This window comes from Apaloderma vittatum, unplaced genomic scaffold (assembly GCF_000703405.1).
Source record: "Apaloderma vittatum isolate BGI_N311 unplaced genomic scaffold, ASM70340v1 scaffold4412, whole genome shotgun sequence".
NCBI lineage: Eukaryota > Metazoa > Chordata > Aves > Trogoniformes > Trogonidae > Apaloderma > Apaloderma vittatum.
Window position 1 is genome coordinate 33,977 of NW_009701752.1, and position 16,653 is coordinate 50,629.

General features: G+C 41.8%; 1 protein-coding gene across 1 annotated transcript in view; it reads right to left on the reverse strand.

The window, feature by feature from the left end:
* STARD9 (StAR-related lipid transfer (START) domain containing 9) overlaps positions 1-16,653 on the reverse strand; it is a 102,886-nt gene that overhangs the window by 7,176 nt on the left and 79,057 nt on the right. The window contains exons 24-25 of the mRNA XM_009879257.1: positions 12,519-13,002; positions 455-11,641 (exon numbers count right to left, since the gene is read on the reverse strand). Coding sequence (XP_009877559.1) covers positions 455-11,641; positions 12,519-13,002 — 11,671 coding nt within the window. The remainder of the gene's footprint in view (positions 1-454; positions 11,642-12,518; positions 13,003-16,653) is intronic.

The following is a 16,653-nucleotide window of genomic DNA, read 5'->3' on the forward strand; positions in this document are numbered from 1 at the left end:
AGAATCAGGATTTGATTTTTTGATTTTTTTTTGTGTGTATATTTATGATGTTTTTTAATTTGGTTTTGCACATCCATACAGCCTCACTTATTCACAGCAGCATGAACGAGATGTTTCCATAAACTGGATGTGTCAATTATTTCTACACTGCAATAAATCAATGAAATACACGCCCGTGATCACCAGCTACACATGATCACTCTCACAGCTGCTAGAAATTTTAAGAGTGGGATGACACTAGATTTGAGTTACACCAAACCTTACACTTTTTTTCTATTTTCTTAAAGTAACTCCAAAATTTTGTCTTAAACGCATATAAAATAATCTTAATAGTCTATCTTTTCATATACAGCGTGACTGAGCAATTAAGTGTTCATTACTAAATGTTACTTACGCAGCACGAAGCGTACGTGCACTGCATACAAAACGGTTCCTACAACACTAAGTAATTTACCTTTCATAAAGTTGCTGCTTCACTGGGATGGCCACCAGGTCATCTGTGGTTCCGCTCTGGAGGACCCTCAGCAGAGCGTCTGTTTCCCCGATGCCGTGATTGAGCTTGGCTTCGGCCAGTTCCACGGTGAGGGGGTGCTGATGCAGATCCAGGTGAACGCCAGACATGATCTGAGCCCGCTCTCTCTGAAGTCTCTCGATCTCCCTGCTCCTGCTGTCACAAAGCTGGGATTTCCCTTCCATTTCGGTCGCTCGCGTGCTCCTTGGGGTTTTTTCGGCCTGATTTGGTAAGTCGGTCACGCTGCCACTCAAGCTGAGTAAGGAAGGAGAAGGGCTGCCCTTAACACCGCACCAGTTGCTGAATTTATTGTGTACGGGTAAGTCACGGAGACTGTAGCTCCGAGGCCTGTAAGGCTTCGCAAAAGTAGTATTTTTGTTGAGTGGAATTTCAGTGTTGCATTCACTTTCAGTGACAGAATCTGTATTGTCATCTTGGAAAGAAGTTTGCACATCGCTCACATCAGAGAGCAGGGGAGGGCAGCTCTTGTTTTTCCAAAAGAAATCTTGAAATTGTAGAGAAGATGCGTCTACCAGAGATTCTGAGGACTTGCCCTTATTTGTCTTACTTGAACAAGCAGCACTCATTTTTTGATTAAAATGTATGTCAGCGTTTGGAGGCAAGTAGTTATGAACCAAAGCAGTATCAGAATTACCAACGTATTTCTTGTGTCCAATTCCAGCTGAAGAAGCCCTTCCTTCCCTCATGACACATGTACAACGAAGCAAAGGTGCCGGTGAACCATGCTCTCCGAAATCACCTGTTAAACCTTCCCTGTGGCCTGACACCTCCAACATGCTACTGGAGTGATACAGTCGTTTCACGCCAACGGTAGCGTGGGTGTCACCCGTGAGTCTACGCTCTTGTTCTAAGTCTTTTGAACCATCCTGTCCTAAAGTTTCTTTCTTCTCTGAGAAACTTCCAGACTTCTTTCTTATGCCCTTGTATTCTCTAGAAGCTCTAGATTCACCGTCTGGTTCTGTCTGTGAAAAATTGTCCACATGAGGTTGCGTGCTGGACTGTGGACCAGCCCTTTGCTTTCTCTGGCTGTGAGGGGGACTCAAAGAACCACTGGGACATCCAGGAGGCTCCTTACCAGGGCAGGTAGACTTGCTAGAAGCAGTCTGGCTGCTGGGACTAGCACTAAGAGTAAGAATAGGAGAAGAGGCCCTATCAACTAGCAGGGTGTTTTTGTAATAAAATTTTCTTTCCAATGGAACCTCTAGTTCACTGACGCTTCTTTTATCCTGCACGTAAGATGCCGGAGATTGAGAGGTGCCATTAGTAGGGCTGCTGACTACAGTGCATGAAGAACTGTCTTGCCCTGAACTCAGCAACGATGATGTGACAGATGAAACTCCGGTACCAGCAAAAGCAACATTGTGCTGTTGTGCAATTAATGTTTTCTGAAAATCTAAGATAGTGGTGGAAGTTCTGGGCAAGGGAGGCAGACGCATAAAGGAGTCTTCCAAAATGCTGTCAAGACTGTCATGGAAGTCAAGACTGCCTGGATTTCTCATCCCTGTTTGTTCTTGTGTTCTTCCTTCAACAGGGAATGTTTCCTCTTTCCTTTTGGGAATCTTACCTGCTGCATCGGCACCTATTCCTTTCCAATCAACATTTACTGCCTGAGCTGCTCTCAATTCACTTCCTATTTTTGCATCCACTGTTTTCTCTTCATGTTTGCTTGGAGATTCTTCCAAAATCTCTGTCTGAGTGCCTACATCTGCTGTAGTCTGCGTGCAGCTATCTGTCCTAGTAGCCTTTACAGCCTCTTCAGTTCCTCTTTGGTTGATTTTGGCATTCTGCTCATTATCTAAGACACTCTGTTGGGAAAGGTTTCCCAACAGCTCAGAAGTGTTCTGGAGAAGCTGTGATAGGTGCATGGACAGGTTCTGCATGCTTGTCCAAGAAGAAGGTTGATGAAATAAATCTCTGTTTGTTTCCTGCTTTCTTGCAGAAACATCCGTGTAGCTTCTCTGATGTCTTCTCTGCCTTTTATACCTTCCTGTAGTTATTGTTTGTGTTCCCTGCTCACATGTGATCCCTGGTAGTTTTTTGGAAGACCTTTCCGACTCAGAAGGATATAATAGTACAATTTCATCAACCTGCACTGTGGAGTTACCAGGTTGTACAGAAGGATTCTCAAATTCAACAGTGTTATTTTCGGGATTAGTTCTCATCGTTTCACTGGATACGTTGCTACATTGCTTGGTACTTGAGTATGCACCTGAGTATGCAGACCGAAAGTCTTGTCTGACACTGTCCCATCCTTGAAGACCTTCAAGGCTGCTTAAGGTGCTTGATAAAACTTTTGCTGTGGCATATGAACTAAGATGAGAATGAAAAGGAGAATTCTGAGAGTTCAGTCCATTGTCTACACTGGAACATCTCATAACTTTACGATTTTCCAGGTTTAAAGGAATTTGATTGCAAGAGACATCACTTGCACTTCCAAAAACATACTGTTTCCATCCAATCTTGCACGATACATCTCTCTGCCATGGATGAATATATGGGTTGATATCACTTGAACTAAAATGCATTGTATCTTTACTGTCTTGCAAAAATAAATCTGTTTCTGGCTGGCATCCAGCTTCTTCAACCTTCCCTTCACTGCACTGAGCTACAGAACCAACGTTTGCTTCTGCACTCACAGAACTGCGAGCTGTGTGCAGTAAGGATGAGGGAGACTGAGTAACAGAGTCTTTTAAAGACTGGCTGCTTTGGGTTCTTGCTGCAAAGTTTTGTAAATTTTGGAGATCACAGTTTGCAAGCTTCTTAGTGGGTGTCAATCTCTGCTGCGATCTGGGTTCCAATTTAACCTGTAGAAAGCTTTTTGACTCCTGCTTTGAAAATCTTTCTATCCCGTAAAGATCATCTTCAGTTGGTGATGGAGGTTCTACACTCATATTTAAATCTTGTAGTGATTTAGATGCAAAATATAACAAAGGATCTGCCTTAGATGAAGCCTCCAAAGTGCACTCTGTGTCAGAGAAGATAGCAATAGCTGGGGCTGACAGTCTGTGACTTTGTAAATAAGGTCCGTGTTCACTTCGTTTACAGCTCTTTGTATTCCGTGTAGTAAAGTATGGTCTTTTGCTCCCGAGTTGCATCAATTTGGATTCTTCAGGGGGCAAATCACAGTTTTCTGGTAAAAACTTTATGGAGGTACCTTCATTATATATTACAGAAAACTTTAGTCTTTCTGATTTCAGGGTCTTATTCCTCATTATAGCGTCTCCCACTGTTGAACAACTGCCTGCATCAGCATCAACAGCAGGGCCATCAGTGCTTGAACCTCCATCATTTTTGCAAAGTAAAATCTCTTTTCTACCATCTTTATTTACTCTATCTGGCACCTGTTCTATCTGTTCACCTGCGGGCACAAACTGACTACCTTGCAGATCTTCAGGGCCTTTTTCAAAACCCGAGACAGTGTGATACAGCCGTCTGGGATCCGTGCTTCTGCTGTGTGTGGGATATGTTGGACTAAATGAACTGCGGGCACATTCAGGATCCACATCTACACCTCCTGGATACAGGTTTGCCAACACCCTAACTTCTGAGCCTATTAATTCATTTACAGAATTTGAGGATACGTTAGTTTGTTTTTCAACAGATTCACTACTTAATGTTTTTCTCTGCTCTGTCGTTACGGCGAAATGTTCAGACTCAGTATTTGAATGCAGCTCTTGCTCATTTCCATTAAGCATTTTTCTCTTTTGACCCTCTTTAACAAGAATTGCCCTGCCAGTTTTCCAAAAAGGTAGTGATGGCAATAAAAGACAATTATCATTCTCTGTGTGTTCAGTGCAAGCTTCTTGTGGTGGAACTTTACCCCAGTAGTGCTGATCAACTTTTACATCGTTGTCAAATTCTTTACGATTACTTTCATATACAGGTTCCCTATCTAGAGCAGAATTTTTATATGAAGTAGAGTCTGTGTCTGATACTGGACAATGCCTGTTCTCTTTTGCAAGTGAAAGTAAAATACTTCCTGAAGCACGTATGGGCTCATCGAACACCACAGCCTTATCAGACTGAGTGTCTTGTATTTGCAAAACAGCAACTGGAGAGTGGTTCAATATACCTGTATGTGAAATATCGTATGTGCCAGTTTCACCACGGCCCGTATCTTCAGCTAAAGAAGATGCTGAAAATGGTCTTAAGGATGGGTGAGTGACACTTGCAAACACTTGGGGAAAATCTCCTCCTTTGGCAGAGTGCACGTCTGCAGAATGGGAGGACACCTGCTCAGTCAAAAACGTGTCTTGAAGTGAGTCCTCAAGCTGTCTACATATTAGAGACTTTGAGCCATCGGGCAAACAAGACACATCAAAAGCAGTGAAGCTTTGAAATGGTGTCTCAGCTGGAGCAGCTTCTGCAAAGTAGCATGGAAGAGACTTTAATTGATTACTGCCAGTCTGTCTTTGGCTCTCAAAGGTAAGCGTGCCCAGTTCTGGTACAGTCACACTAGAAGTGTTACTGTAGTGTTCGGAGAACTTGTGAATTTCATCTTCTTTCATGTCATTGCAATTCTGGAAAGAACCTTGAATTATTTTCTCCTTTTGATCTGTTCCCACAACTTTTTCAGGAAGTTTGTTATTCTGAGCATACGTGGCCTCTGCAACTGCAGAATTCTTTTTCCTTTCATCTCCTTTTAGAGAAACATTAGGAAAAGTTACAGATACACTTAAATCAGTTGATTCACTTTCAAAGTATTTCATTTCCTCAGAGAGAACAGCATCGTTGTTAGCATTGTCTCTCTTGCTGGCAATCAAAACATCTGCAGATGATGCTGGATGATTCAGGAGACCAGAAGAACATTCAGAAGTGCCTGAGTTCCTACTATAATTTAGAAACTCTTTACTATAATGTGGATTTTCCCATGGAGACTTGCTGAGGCCTTCTGAAAGGGGTGAAGCATTCTCAGAAACAGTGCTGCCTGGCTGGTCTATGCAGCTCTCCTCAGAAGTCCTATGTACTTGATTTTCTCTGGGCTCACACTGATATCCAGCTACACCTGGAAATTTTGCACTTTCATTTTTACTGTTCGCTGTTGCAGTATAGCTTGTGCTTAAAAATTTCTCCTTCTCGTCACGCTGTGATAAACTCCCTGAGCGAAGTACTTTCTGAGTTGTGTTAATACTGGGAAACATTTTTTGCAAAGAGATTTCTAGTAAAGAGTGTATTTGCTGCCTCCCTGTATCTTCCATCACTTCTTTCTCTGATGAAGGCAGTAGGTTTGAATCACCCAAGAGCAGTGAATTAGACACAGTGGTACCCTTTTCCTCTTGAGTTGTATCTTCAATGGAAATAAGGCAGTCTTTTGATAGATTATTAGCCATTAAATCCATACTGTGTTCTTCACAACTGTTGTTAGCATCCTGAATTGTATCTTCAGAAGAATCTAATTTTTCCAAGGAAAATGATTCTCCTTTGGCCCTTTGCTGAAGCACAACAGGTTTGGACTCGGAACCACCTGCACTGTAGGGAGTGGAAGAGCTGTTCTCATCAACAGGTTGCCCAGATACAGCACAACCAGGCATGTTTTTAAATACAAAGGATTCTTCCTCCTGCCAGTCCTGCGTGACCCTGGTTTGCTGAAAAGCGACGTTCTTACTTTGTGTTTTATCAGAAAGGTATCTGTCTTCTCCCATTTTGTTGATTTTAACAGGCACACCAACACAGACCTCACTCTCCATTAACGTTTCATAGTAAGGCAGAACAGCTCCAGTCCTGACACTGCTGTTAGACAGTTCTTTCAATGCAGTAGGAACATCTTGAAGAAGATGGGAATCGTCACTTACTCCAGGGTATAAAAGTTGATTTACAGACTGGCATGGAGCAACTTTAAGTGAACCTTCTTGGTTTTTTTCAGCAGACTTCAGTGTTGCTGGTGGATTTCGTTGCTTGTTGATCTCTTCATTGTTAGAAAAACTCGTAGACACCCACTGGCTTTCTCTTAGGATTTCATTTAATCTGCTGTCATTATGTGTCATTTGGCAGCTGCCTTTGTTTTCAGGAAATAGTTCATCCAGGTTTTGTAAAACGATCACTTCTACTTCCTCCATGTTTTCTACAAACACCTGCTTTTCTTTGTCTTTGGTCATTTGTAGTAGACTCATCAAATGTGCTTTCTCCTCCTCAGCACTGGAGCGTACTGGATCGAATTCACAAATATCAAGTCTTTTTCTAACAGTACTTACATTCAAGCTTTCTGAAGTGCCACGCTCAGGATATTGCATAGAGCAACTCATGTACGTATGGCTGTCCTCTTTAATGTGGAGACTTTTAATTTCTTGTTCAGCTCCATGTTGGTCAATACCAGTACTATCATCAGCTGAATATTGACATGCATCGATATCACTCATGACTACATTTCTTGCATCTGTAACAGAGGCCACCAAGCCATCATCTTCACTCATTTCAGTAGGATCATTGTATCTTGAATCATCTTCTAACAGTATATTCTGTTCTAGTCCTGAAGCTGTCAGGTATCTTTCAGGGATCTTATGTTGATTTAAAATTTCCTCTTCATCATCTCTCTCACCACACACCTGATCTAGAGCTGGAGGCTCTTCAGTAAATGAAATATTTTCATCTGCACATATTACTTCTTGCGTTGTAATCATCGGCCCCTCAGTTTTGGTCATGATAATTGGCTCTTCATTCCCAGTCACTTCACTTTCACCAACCTTGTCTTCCCGAGGCAAATGGTTTGGTAGACAATGTTCAATTAAATTGCTGAAATTTACTTGTCCTTCATTTTCAGATTTTGCTAATGTATTTCCTTGCTCACTTGTGATTAGCGCTGTGGCAGCTACATCCTCTGTACTATACACATTTTCTGTTGTTCTGTTCATCTGTAAAAGCCCCTCACAAGTATCAATGAAGCTGGAAAAATTCTGAGTAGCATTTGGTGTGTGAGAACACACTGCCGATGGAGAGGTTTGGGGAGCCACAGGAAACTCTAGTGAATAAATACCGATTTCTATTTTCTCATTTTTTTCTTTTTGGCAAAAGCTGCTTGTTTCAAGTCGACTGCCAGAATGCATGAGTGCTTTCAATTCCTGAGCGTGTTCTACCCTGGTGCTGGCTACCTGCAGTTCATCCTTCTCCCCCTCTTCGCACGTCAGGCACAGATTTGCGTAAAACTCACCCTTCATTTCACAAGCTACGCTATCAATAGGTTTCTTTGGATTCTGAGACCAACTAATGCCTTTAAAATCCTCTCTACTCCTGTCTTCAGTTACACTTTGGACTTGGGCTGCTTCGTAGTCAGGTAAGCTTTCAACCTGTCTGGATTTATTTTCCAATCCATTTTTTTCTAAGTTGATTGCATTATTGATCAATTCTGTTATTTGTTCATCAGTGTCTGCTTTTGTATTCTGATAAGGAGCCATAGTTTCTTTTGGATCAGTTTCTGGGTTTCTTAAAAACTTGGACTCTTTATTTATGTACAGACTCTCCTCTTGAGAAACAGACGCTGATGTATTTGTACTGCATTCAAATACTCTTCCTGACTCTGAATTTACACTATCTTCAACAGGCAAGATATTATCTGGGCAATCACTTTCAAAAAACTCTTCCTCTTCCTCTCTTGATTCAAGTAAAGATTTGTTCTGCATTCGTGTTTCCAAGAGAATGGTTGCATCAAATTCCACAGAAATATTGGTCGTCTTATGTGTACGGTTCTTCTGCCCCATTGATTTTGAAGAGCACATTGTGCAGAGGCAGCCAGAATGTGCATCAGAACAACTTTCTGTGGCACTGACTTCTACAGTAAGATTAGAGGTAGCATCGCAATCTCCTTTCGCTCTCGTGACATGCTCCAATAGTTTATCACCATTTTCAGACTCAGACGCACTTTGAAAAAGGTTAGCCTTTGCTGAAGATTTGTAAAATATGCTTGAACTGGATTCTGGGAGAAGGTCATTTGTACTGTCACAAACAGCAGCAGTGTCTTTCCCATCTGCATCCACTATGAGATAACTTACTTCATTTACCGCTAAGTTTTCATGTTTGGATGAAAATTCTTTCTGAACTATGGCCTGAGAATTCAAGACATTGTGTTCTTTGCTTTCACTGCTTTCTTCTCTTATGTTATCAATGCATAATGTAGAATTTTCTGAAATTTGCGCGGATAAGCAACTTGCCTGACTGTCTGCTGGATCACATTCGTAGGAATAATGTTTTGAAAGAGGTTTGCTTTTGAATTCATAACAATTCAGTGAAGACAAGTCTTTATCCTTTGGTTCGGGTTCTTCATCATCTCTGAATGAAGGCACCTCTGGCACAATCTCTGCCAAGCTATCTGTGCTTATTTCCATACAGACAGCAGCCTCTTTTTGAGACATCTCTATTGGTGTTGCAGATTGGTCGTAACTCACACTGTGAGCATCAATTAAAGGGTTACATCGATACATTGTCTTCTGTGAAGAAAAATCCATCTCCGCTATTTCTTCTGCAGGTACTTGTCTGTAATCTGTTTCTTGCATTGTTTCCAAGTTACTCTCCCCAGATCTGAGAAGACCTACAGTAACAATTGATTCTGCTCCTTGTCCGGCCAATGTCTGAAGCTCGTAATTAGTTACTAAAGAGCAGTTCTTATCTGTTAGGTCACTGAGAAAGAAACCTTCATCACAACATGCTGGTATTTCCCTCCTTGGAAAAAGCTGCACGTGATTTCCAAATTGGGCCTGTTTTAGTGCAGATGTCTCTGTTGAGGTCATATTATGAGCAAGTTCTGCAGAAGATTCGGCAGCAGGTGCACTGACAGAGGCACTTCCTCTGCCTGAATCTGTCAGGCTTGATTCTGTCATCAAGTTATTGTGGTCACTGAGGTCATCTTTTTCAAACATTCTGAAGAAATCATCTTCTAAATCTGCATCTACACAGCCATTTCTCTGCTCCAAAATTTGCACAGGCAACACAGAAATAGAAGGTGTTTTTTGCAGATCTTTCGGCAGCTCTGGGTGACTCAGGGGGAGAGAATCCTCCCCTTTCCTAGATACCAGTGACAAGTGGTCTGTGGTGGAGGCGCTTTCCAAACAACTGAATATTTGTGTCCATTCAGTGGTAGACCTATAAGTAGATAATTCATTTAGTTGTTCTTGTTCAGGATGATTTGACCTTGAACGTTCATAATAATCATGCTTTGCTGAAACAGGAACAAAAGAGGAGCTTGGTCCTACTGAGCTGACAAATGAGGACATTGCATCTTGAGATTCCAAAGAAAAATTTTCACTAGAGTTTGTCCATCCCTTAAGAATCTTATTTAATGATCCACTCTCAGAAACTCTGCTTGCAGTTGTTGTTGTTTCAGGTAACGGTACTTCTGAGGCGCCAGAGGACACAACTGTGTTTATTTTGCCTATGTGATGTGATGAACGAGTAATGCTGTGTATCTGCTTAGAGCCAGAAACAAAAGAAACTTCAGCAGCTGACTGCTTTAGATCATCCTTCTTCAGCCAAAGCCCTGGTTTGCTTGAAGAGCACAGATGAGCTTCTTGAAACTCCACATTTTCATGGGAAGAAGGTGCTATTACTCTGGGACTGCTGATGTCAACCTTCAACTCACAGGAAGACCAAGCATCAGTAGCAAGCAAAGGATTTCTGCTTGAGTAATACAGTCTTCTGTCAAGAGATCTTTCTTGTTCTACAAAGGAGACTTCGGTCCCCTTCAGCAACTGCCTGCAAGCATTACTGGAAGCGGGATGTGGTTTGGTGTCCAAATAAAAGGAACTGCTCAGCTTCAGACCACAGTTTGTCCTTTCTGTATCTCTGTCACAGGCCCTGAACTCATGGTGCTCCTCAGTCTGTATAGCTGGCGATCTAGGTGTTTGTAACTTCCAAAAAATCTCTGCTGGCACTTCATCAGATGAATCAGATTTGGATTCTTCTACCAGATCTTCTGCTGGCATCTCTTCTCCATCAGCTAAGCTGTCCAGAGAAAAGCTTCTTTCAGGCTTTCCCAGTCTCCTATGAGATGCATATGATGTCAACAAAGATGAAGTATGGTGATCAGTTCTGCTTTGGTAAAGCTTAGTTGGTTCGTGGTGGGCCTTTGACTCATGAAATGGGCTTTTATTTTGCTTTTTGGCCTTATTTTCCTTTTCTGCCAGAGAGTCTTGTGACATTTGACTGTCATCGCTCTCAGAGTCCTCTGGGTTGGCAAGGCATTTATTTCTGTCAAAATCTTGTTTCGGTTTCTCTGTGAAAGCTTTTGCATAAGCGCAGGAGAGAGAATCTACAGAATAGGAACTGTCAGTATCAGAAATCTCATTTTCCTCATCCTCTTGCCAGTTCCCCAGGACATCCGTAGCTGTTTTGGACACTCCAGCATTTAGCATCTCAGCACTGTGCCACTTTTTTTCAACGTAAGAGAGTGGTGACTGAGTGTTCACCTTAGTGAGATTTCCTACTGATGTTGCCACCATCAGAAATTCTTGCTGTTCCGCGGATGATTTCTCACGGCTTGGTAAGGCTGAGTTTGGCTCTCTCTTCCAGTTCTTGGCTGTTTGGTTTAGCTGCACTGACTGTGCATTTCCATACACTGTTTTCTTCATTTCTTTAGGAAACTTTTCTGGAGAAGACTTATGGCCTTTTCCATTGATATCCATTCTAGTCTTTTTATTGGAAACCTGAGCTCTGCTTTGTTCTAGATTGCTACTTGAAGGTTGACTTAAATCTCCTAGCACCTTGACTTTTGTCATTCTTGACCCTGTAATAAAGGTTTCAGGCTCATCTTTCTCCTTAAAAAGATCAGGAGAGGAGCCTTTCGAGGTCTGGTTTGGAGATCCAGTTTGCCCTGGGTTGTCATCCAACTTTTCAATTTTTTTACCATCTTTATTGATATAAGCCATGACAGCTGAATCATTAGAGTCTTTTCCCACTCCTTTTGTATTTCCAAATGAAGATGTTCTTTGTTTTTCAGTTAGCTGCCTCTGGATGGAAAAGGAGATGCCTTTTTCATCAGTAATGTCATCAATCCCAGAAACATCTTTACCTCTTTTGTAAAGATACTCTACAGATGACAACCTCTCTGTTGTACTTTCTTCACAGCATTGATCAGTATTTGGTGAGGTAGATAACTTTGGTACGGTCTCCCTCTTCAACAAACAGCTGTGAAAATAAAGAAGAAATAAAGCCCAATCATTGCTTGAATAATGTCCTTAACAATGCTTCTGCATTAGTAATGTCTTGTAGCCAAGAATAAAAACAACACATCAAAAACAAATCAATGCCTTCCAAAAACAAATTCTAGCAGAGAATTAAAAAAAAAAACCCACACCAAAAACCCCTCAAACCTGTCAGTAACCCTACAGTTCCCCAGATATCCGGAAATATGTTCTACAACACAAAGGAAGAGCTCTATGCTACACCGTATAGCTTGGTGATTACTCTCTGTAGGCTCAAGTAGCTGCAAACAGTTAAAAATAAAGGATGGTTCTAAGTCACAAAAATCCACTTAGAGTTTAGCTATCGCCTGCCTCCAGGACCATGATGTGATACACACCCTAGCACCCCAACCTTTTAGCATTGCGTAGAGATCTTTATTTAGCTTGAGAAAGGCTGGCCAACTTAAAAGTCCAATCCAGAACCACCCCAATGATACAAATATTCTGAAGGACAAGTTTGACCCTAATCAAGAAAAAGTGATGCAGAAATTACTATTCATCAACAGTTTGAACAACGTAAGAAGAGGAGTTAATTCAGCTCTGGAAAGCATTCACAAAGAGGTAAAAAGTCCAGACAAGCTTGAGAGAGAAATGTGTAGAACAGTGAGAAAGAGCTAAGCATGGAAATGTACTGTACACATCCATGGAAAAAGAATAAGCAGCTCCAGTGTGACCTACAATATAGTAAGTTCACCAATATTGCAAGTTTTGGGATTGTTTCAATACATTGAAAGGCATTCTGGATTCTAGATGGCCACTGAAAATACTTTGAATTTAAAATACTTTTGAAAGTGCAGAGGGATTGGCAGATGTTAACTTACCTGGGTACCTGGGACAGATGTGGGCTACACAACAAATGTTGCCTGTGCTGCAAGGAACTTGAATCCAATGACTTCCTTCTCTTTTGCAACTGGTGATCCGAAGAGGACCGTACAGCAGTATTTTCATTTAGGACTTGGGACTGTTTCACACACTCTTCACTGAGACAGCAGCTAGCTTCCAGCTGCTCTAGGTTCTGCTTGGCTTCCAGTAATTTCTGCTTCTTGACTATCCTTTCTAGCTGGAATTTGACCTTCTTCCGCCTTATGTTTCTTTCTGCTTTTTTTAGGGAGTATCTTCGCAAGAGCTCCAGCTGCACCAGTCTCTTCTTGTTCTGCTGTAGCAGGGAAGGGCAGATTTCCAGCCCGATGGTACTCTGTACCTCAGCCTCTGCATACAACGTGGACTCTGTTTGCACTGCAAACTCCCTTTGCTGTTGCTGAAGGGCAGCCAGTCGTTTATTCTCATTTATAAGCCACTGCTGGTCTGCAAACAAGACAATGATTCAAAGAATGTAAAAATCATAGGGAAAACATTGTTCGTTACTATCCAGTTAAATTTTGTCAGCCTTGAGAGCTCATCTGAGAACAGAATTTCTATGGATGTATGACAGAGTCTTGAAAAATCATTTAGAGAAAAACATATCATTGCTGCATTTTATTGATAACTGAAAGCCTCTCCATTGGAATAAGGACTCAGGTAACGACTGCAAGATATAAGCAGGAGGTTGGCTGACACAGCTAAGGAGAATGGTGGATAAGACCTTGTCTGTAAGCAAGACGCAGAACGTATTTCAATTTTTCAGACATTACACTCAAACAACACTTCAATTTTGTCATTAAAATACAGTGGAAGCATTAAAAGGCCTCAGTTCAATACTGTGCACTTTTCAGACATAGGGTATATATTCACAGTAATGAAGCATGACTTCATTAGTTTTTTTACTATGAAATAGGCTACTACTACTACTTTAGTTTTTCTGAAGTCACATACTAAACTTCATATGTGTTACCTAGAGCAATGAAGGTATGTGCACTGACAGCAGCGTTAGCAAAGGAACTAGAAGAGGAAGTTGTACAGAGCTAAACAGAGCCTCTCTGTTAATGCAGCAAGTGGATTTGCATGCACACACTAATGAGCCTTTGGCTAATAAATTTCTACATTCCGAGTGAAAAAATAAGCACTAGTGTGATTTTAAAACATTAGTGACTTCTTATCACAGCATTTGAGTGTTTCACAACTATTCTAAAACAAACACTGGTGGCAAATTCAGTAAGCCTGAAGATTAGACCTCTCTACACTGGAGTGTACAGACTAGATCTCTGGAGTGTAGAGACTAGACCTCCCTACATTCAAAACCCAGGTGAGTTCTGAATGTTCTGGAGACATTCAAAACCTGCCTGGACATGTTCCTGTGTGACACACTTTGGCAGAGGGGTTGTACTGGCTCTATATATTATGTCTGGTTGAGAGGTGTCCCTGCCCATGACAGGGAGGTTGGATTAAATGATCTCTAAGGTCCCTTCCAACCTAGGCCATTCTATGACTCTATGACTAGGAGGTCCCTTCTAACTCCTAACACTCTGTGATTCTGTGGTACGCCCCAGTTGGGATATGTCTCATTTACAGGGGCAGCTGCCGGCTACCCCTGTGGACGGGCACGCAACCTTCAAAGTGGGCAGAAGACCAGGCTACAAGGAAGCCACCACAGTTCTGCCCACCTTTCTAAACCCATCAGATGGAAACTTGCCAAGCAACCCGAACCCTGTGTGGCATCTGGCTGAGGTAGAAGAACAACCACAAATTCACTACCTGTTGCAACTATGGTTGCTCCAACGAGTGCTTGTCAAAACAGCCTGACGGAAGCCCCCATACCTTGCACACGAACACTTCAGCATGTACTTGAAATAAACCTAATACTTTCATGGCAAGGATGCAGGTGAAGCCAACACAACCCTGAGCTATCAGGACGAACATAATTCAGAGAAGACAAGCTCATACCACCCTTTTTTCATAAAATCATCACTCCACAGAGAGAGTTATCTTCTCTGCTTTTGTTAATGTACCCCATATTTCATACGTTCTACATATGTGCATAAACCACCCAATTAATTTGATAATAAAATGCTTACACATTTAGTCTTCTCTAAATATTCAGGACCTGATCTTTGCAGTCAATGAGGAAGCAGAAGAGAACACAGAACACCAGGCTCATTTGGTTTTAACCCTGGATGCAAGACTATTTTATTCCACAAGGGAGATTTACCTAGAGGTTTTTCAGAGTGCACTGGCTTAAATCTGAGCTATGATGAACTGTAATAATTTTTAAAAGGGATTACCGGATCACCACTACCAGATTGCGTCTGATGGCTTGGACATATTGTCTTAACGAAACAGAGTTAGTTCACTTTTATGCTGCTATAAAAATCTAGATATTCAGATAGAGAAAGCAAACAAAACCTATTTTTAGCTGAAAAATCATAGGTTGCTTGACAAGTAGAGCATTTCTCAAAATACCAAATCTTTTCAAAGCACTTCTGTCTTACTAGCAGCAACACTTTTTTGGCTGGGCTTACCTTCGATCTGCAGTCCTTTATGGAATAAGCAACCTTCCATTGCTTATTCAGGGGATTATGAATTAAGAGGTATTAAGTCTCATGTGATGAACGAGGGCTACCCACAGCTCTGCACAGCAGAGCTGCAAGAGAGGAATTTTGGGCCATGAAAGTTTCCCTAACGTAAGAAATCATTAGTGTGTAGGCACTGTCAGCATCACTTGCTTGGTGACTACTTGTTAAACATATGTCATTAGTGATCCTGCCACAATGAGTCTTCTGCCCTGTTTATGTTGGCAGCTCTGCACACAGCACAGAAGCTGAAATTCTAAATCGATGGTTACTCTGTTGATAAAAGGGAAGCATTTTAGTGCTTATTTTAGTAAATATTTCTTAATAATATTTTTAACTTCCACGTACAAAGGTGTTTTTCTACTTCCAGATCTCTTCTCTCTTGTACATGTTTCCAGCAAGGAGAATATTTGGCAGATAAGAGTTTCCCTGCAACAGAGCTGCAAGCTCTGAGCTGCTAATTAATGTCTGCTCACAAACTTGCCTCTATCAGCAGCTGAGACCCAGAGGGCGCAGAAAAGGTGGAGAACTCTGGTGTGTTGCCAAGTGAGGAATTGTATTTGGCTGGCAAAAACTACCTGCCTGGCTAAGCTTTGCAAAAACACAGCAAAAACAGAACTAGATTGAAGCAGAGAACGAGTCTACGGGGCCACAAAATTAAGATATTCTGGGAGAACTCCCTGGGTTATCTGTACTATCTGTGTATCTTAAGTCCATTTCTGCTATACCCTGTCACAACAACTGCCTTTTAATCTCTTCATTGTGGCATAATTAAAAGATAGCAGACTGCATAAGTTTGGGTCTGAGAAGCTCCCAAAAATTCCCATAAGTTTTCCTCTTCCAGGAACCAATAGCAGGTTTTGCTGAGATGGAACGGTGCCTTTATAATAGGCATATTTTTCTTATCAAGAAACCTGGATAATAAAGACTAAAGAACACTATATCTAATTTCTGTGGGCTGCTTTCTATCACATCATCCCCCAACCTGTGTTGATAACGAGGATTGCCCCAACCCAGGTGCAGGACTTTGCACTTGGCCTTTTTGAACCTCATGATTTTGCTACATCATCAATGAAACGAGTAAACAGAGTACCTCGACTGACACACATCACTGTCTTGGAAGTGCTGCTTGGTTCCTAACACATCCTGTTGTTGGAACAGTTTCCACTGAAAGCTTATGGTAGGAACTACCAGAGTCATATCGATTTCAAGCTCCCAAAATAACTCATTGGATGAAGGGCAGATACATCACAAGAAAAACTTAACACCCAATAGCAGGCTCAGTCCATACTGCAACACGGCAGCATTGCTCTACAGACAGGAGCAGAGCACAACTGCGGGGAGGCAGAACAGGGAGCAGCTTGGGAGACGCAGGCTCAGTGCCACAGGGGAGTAACACGCTGGTGCTGCCTCTCCAGCCGTGACCTGCAGAGCTAATTAAACAGCAGAACTGCTGGTGCACTGCAAAGGAGGCCCTTTAGTCCTGTTAATCAAAGCTTAGTAACTGCTC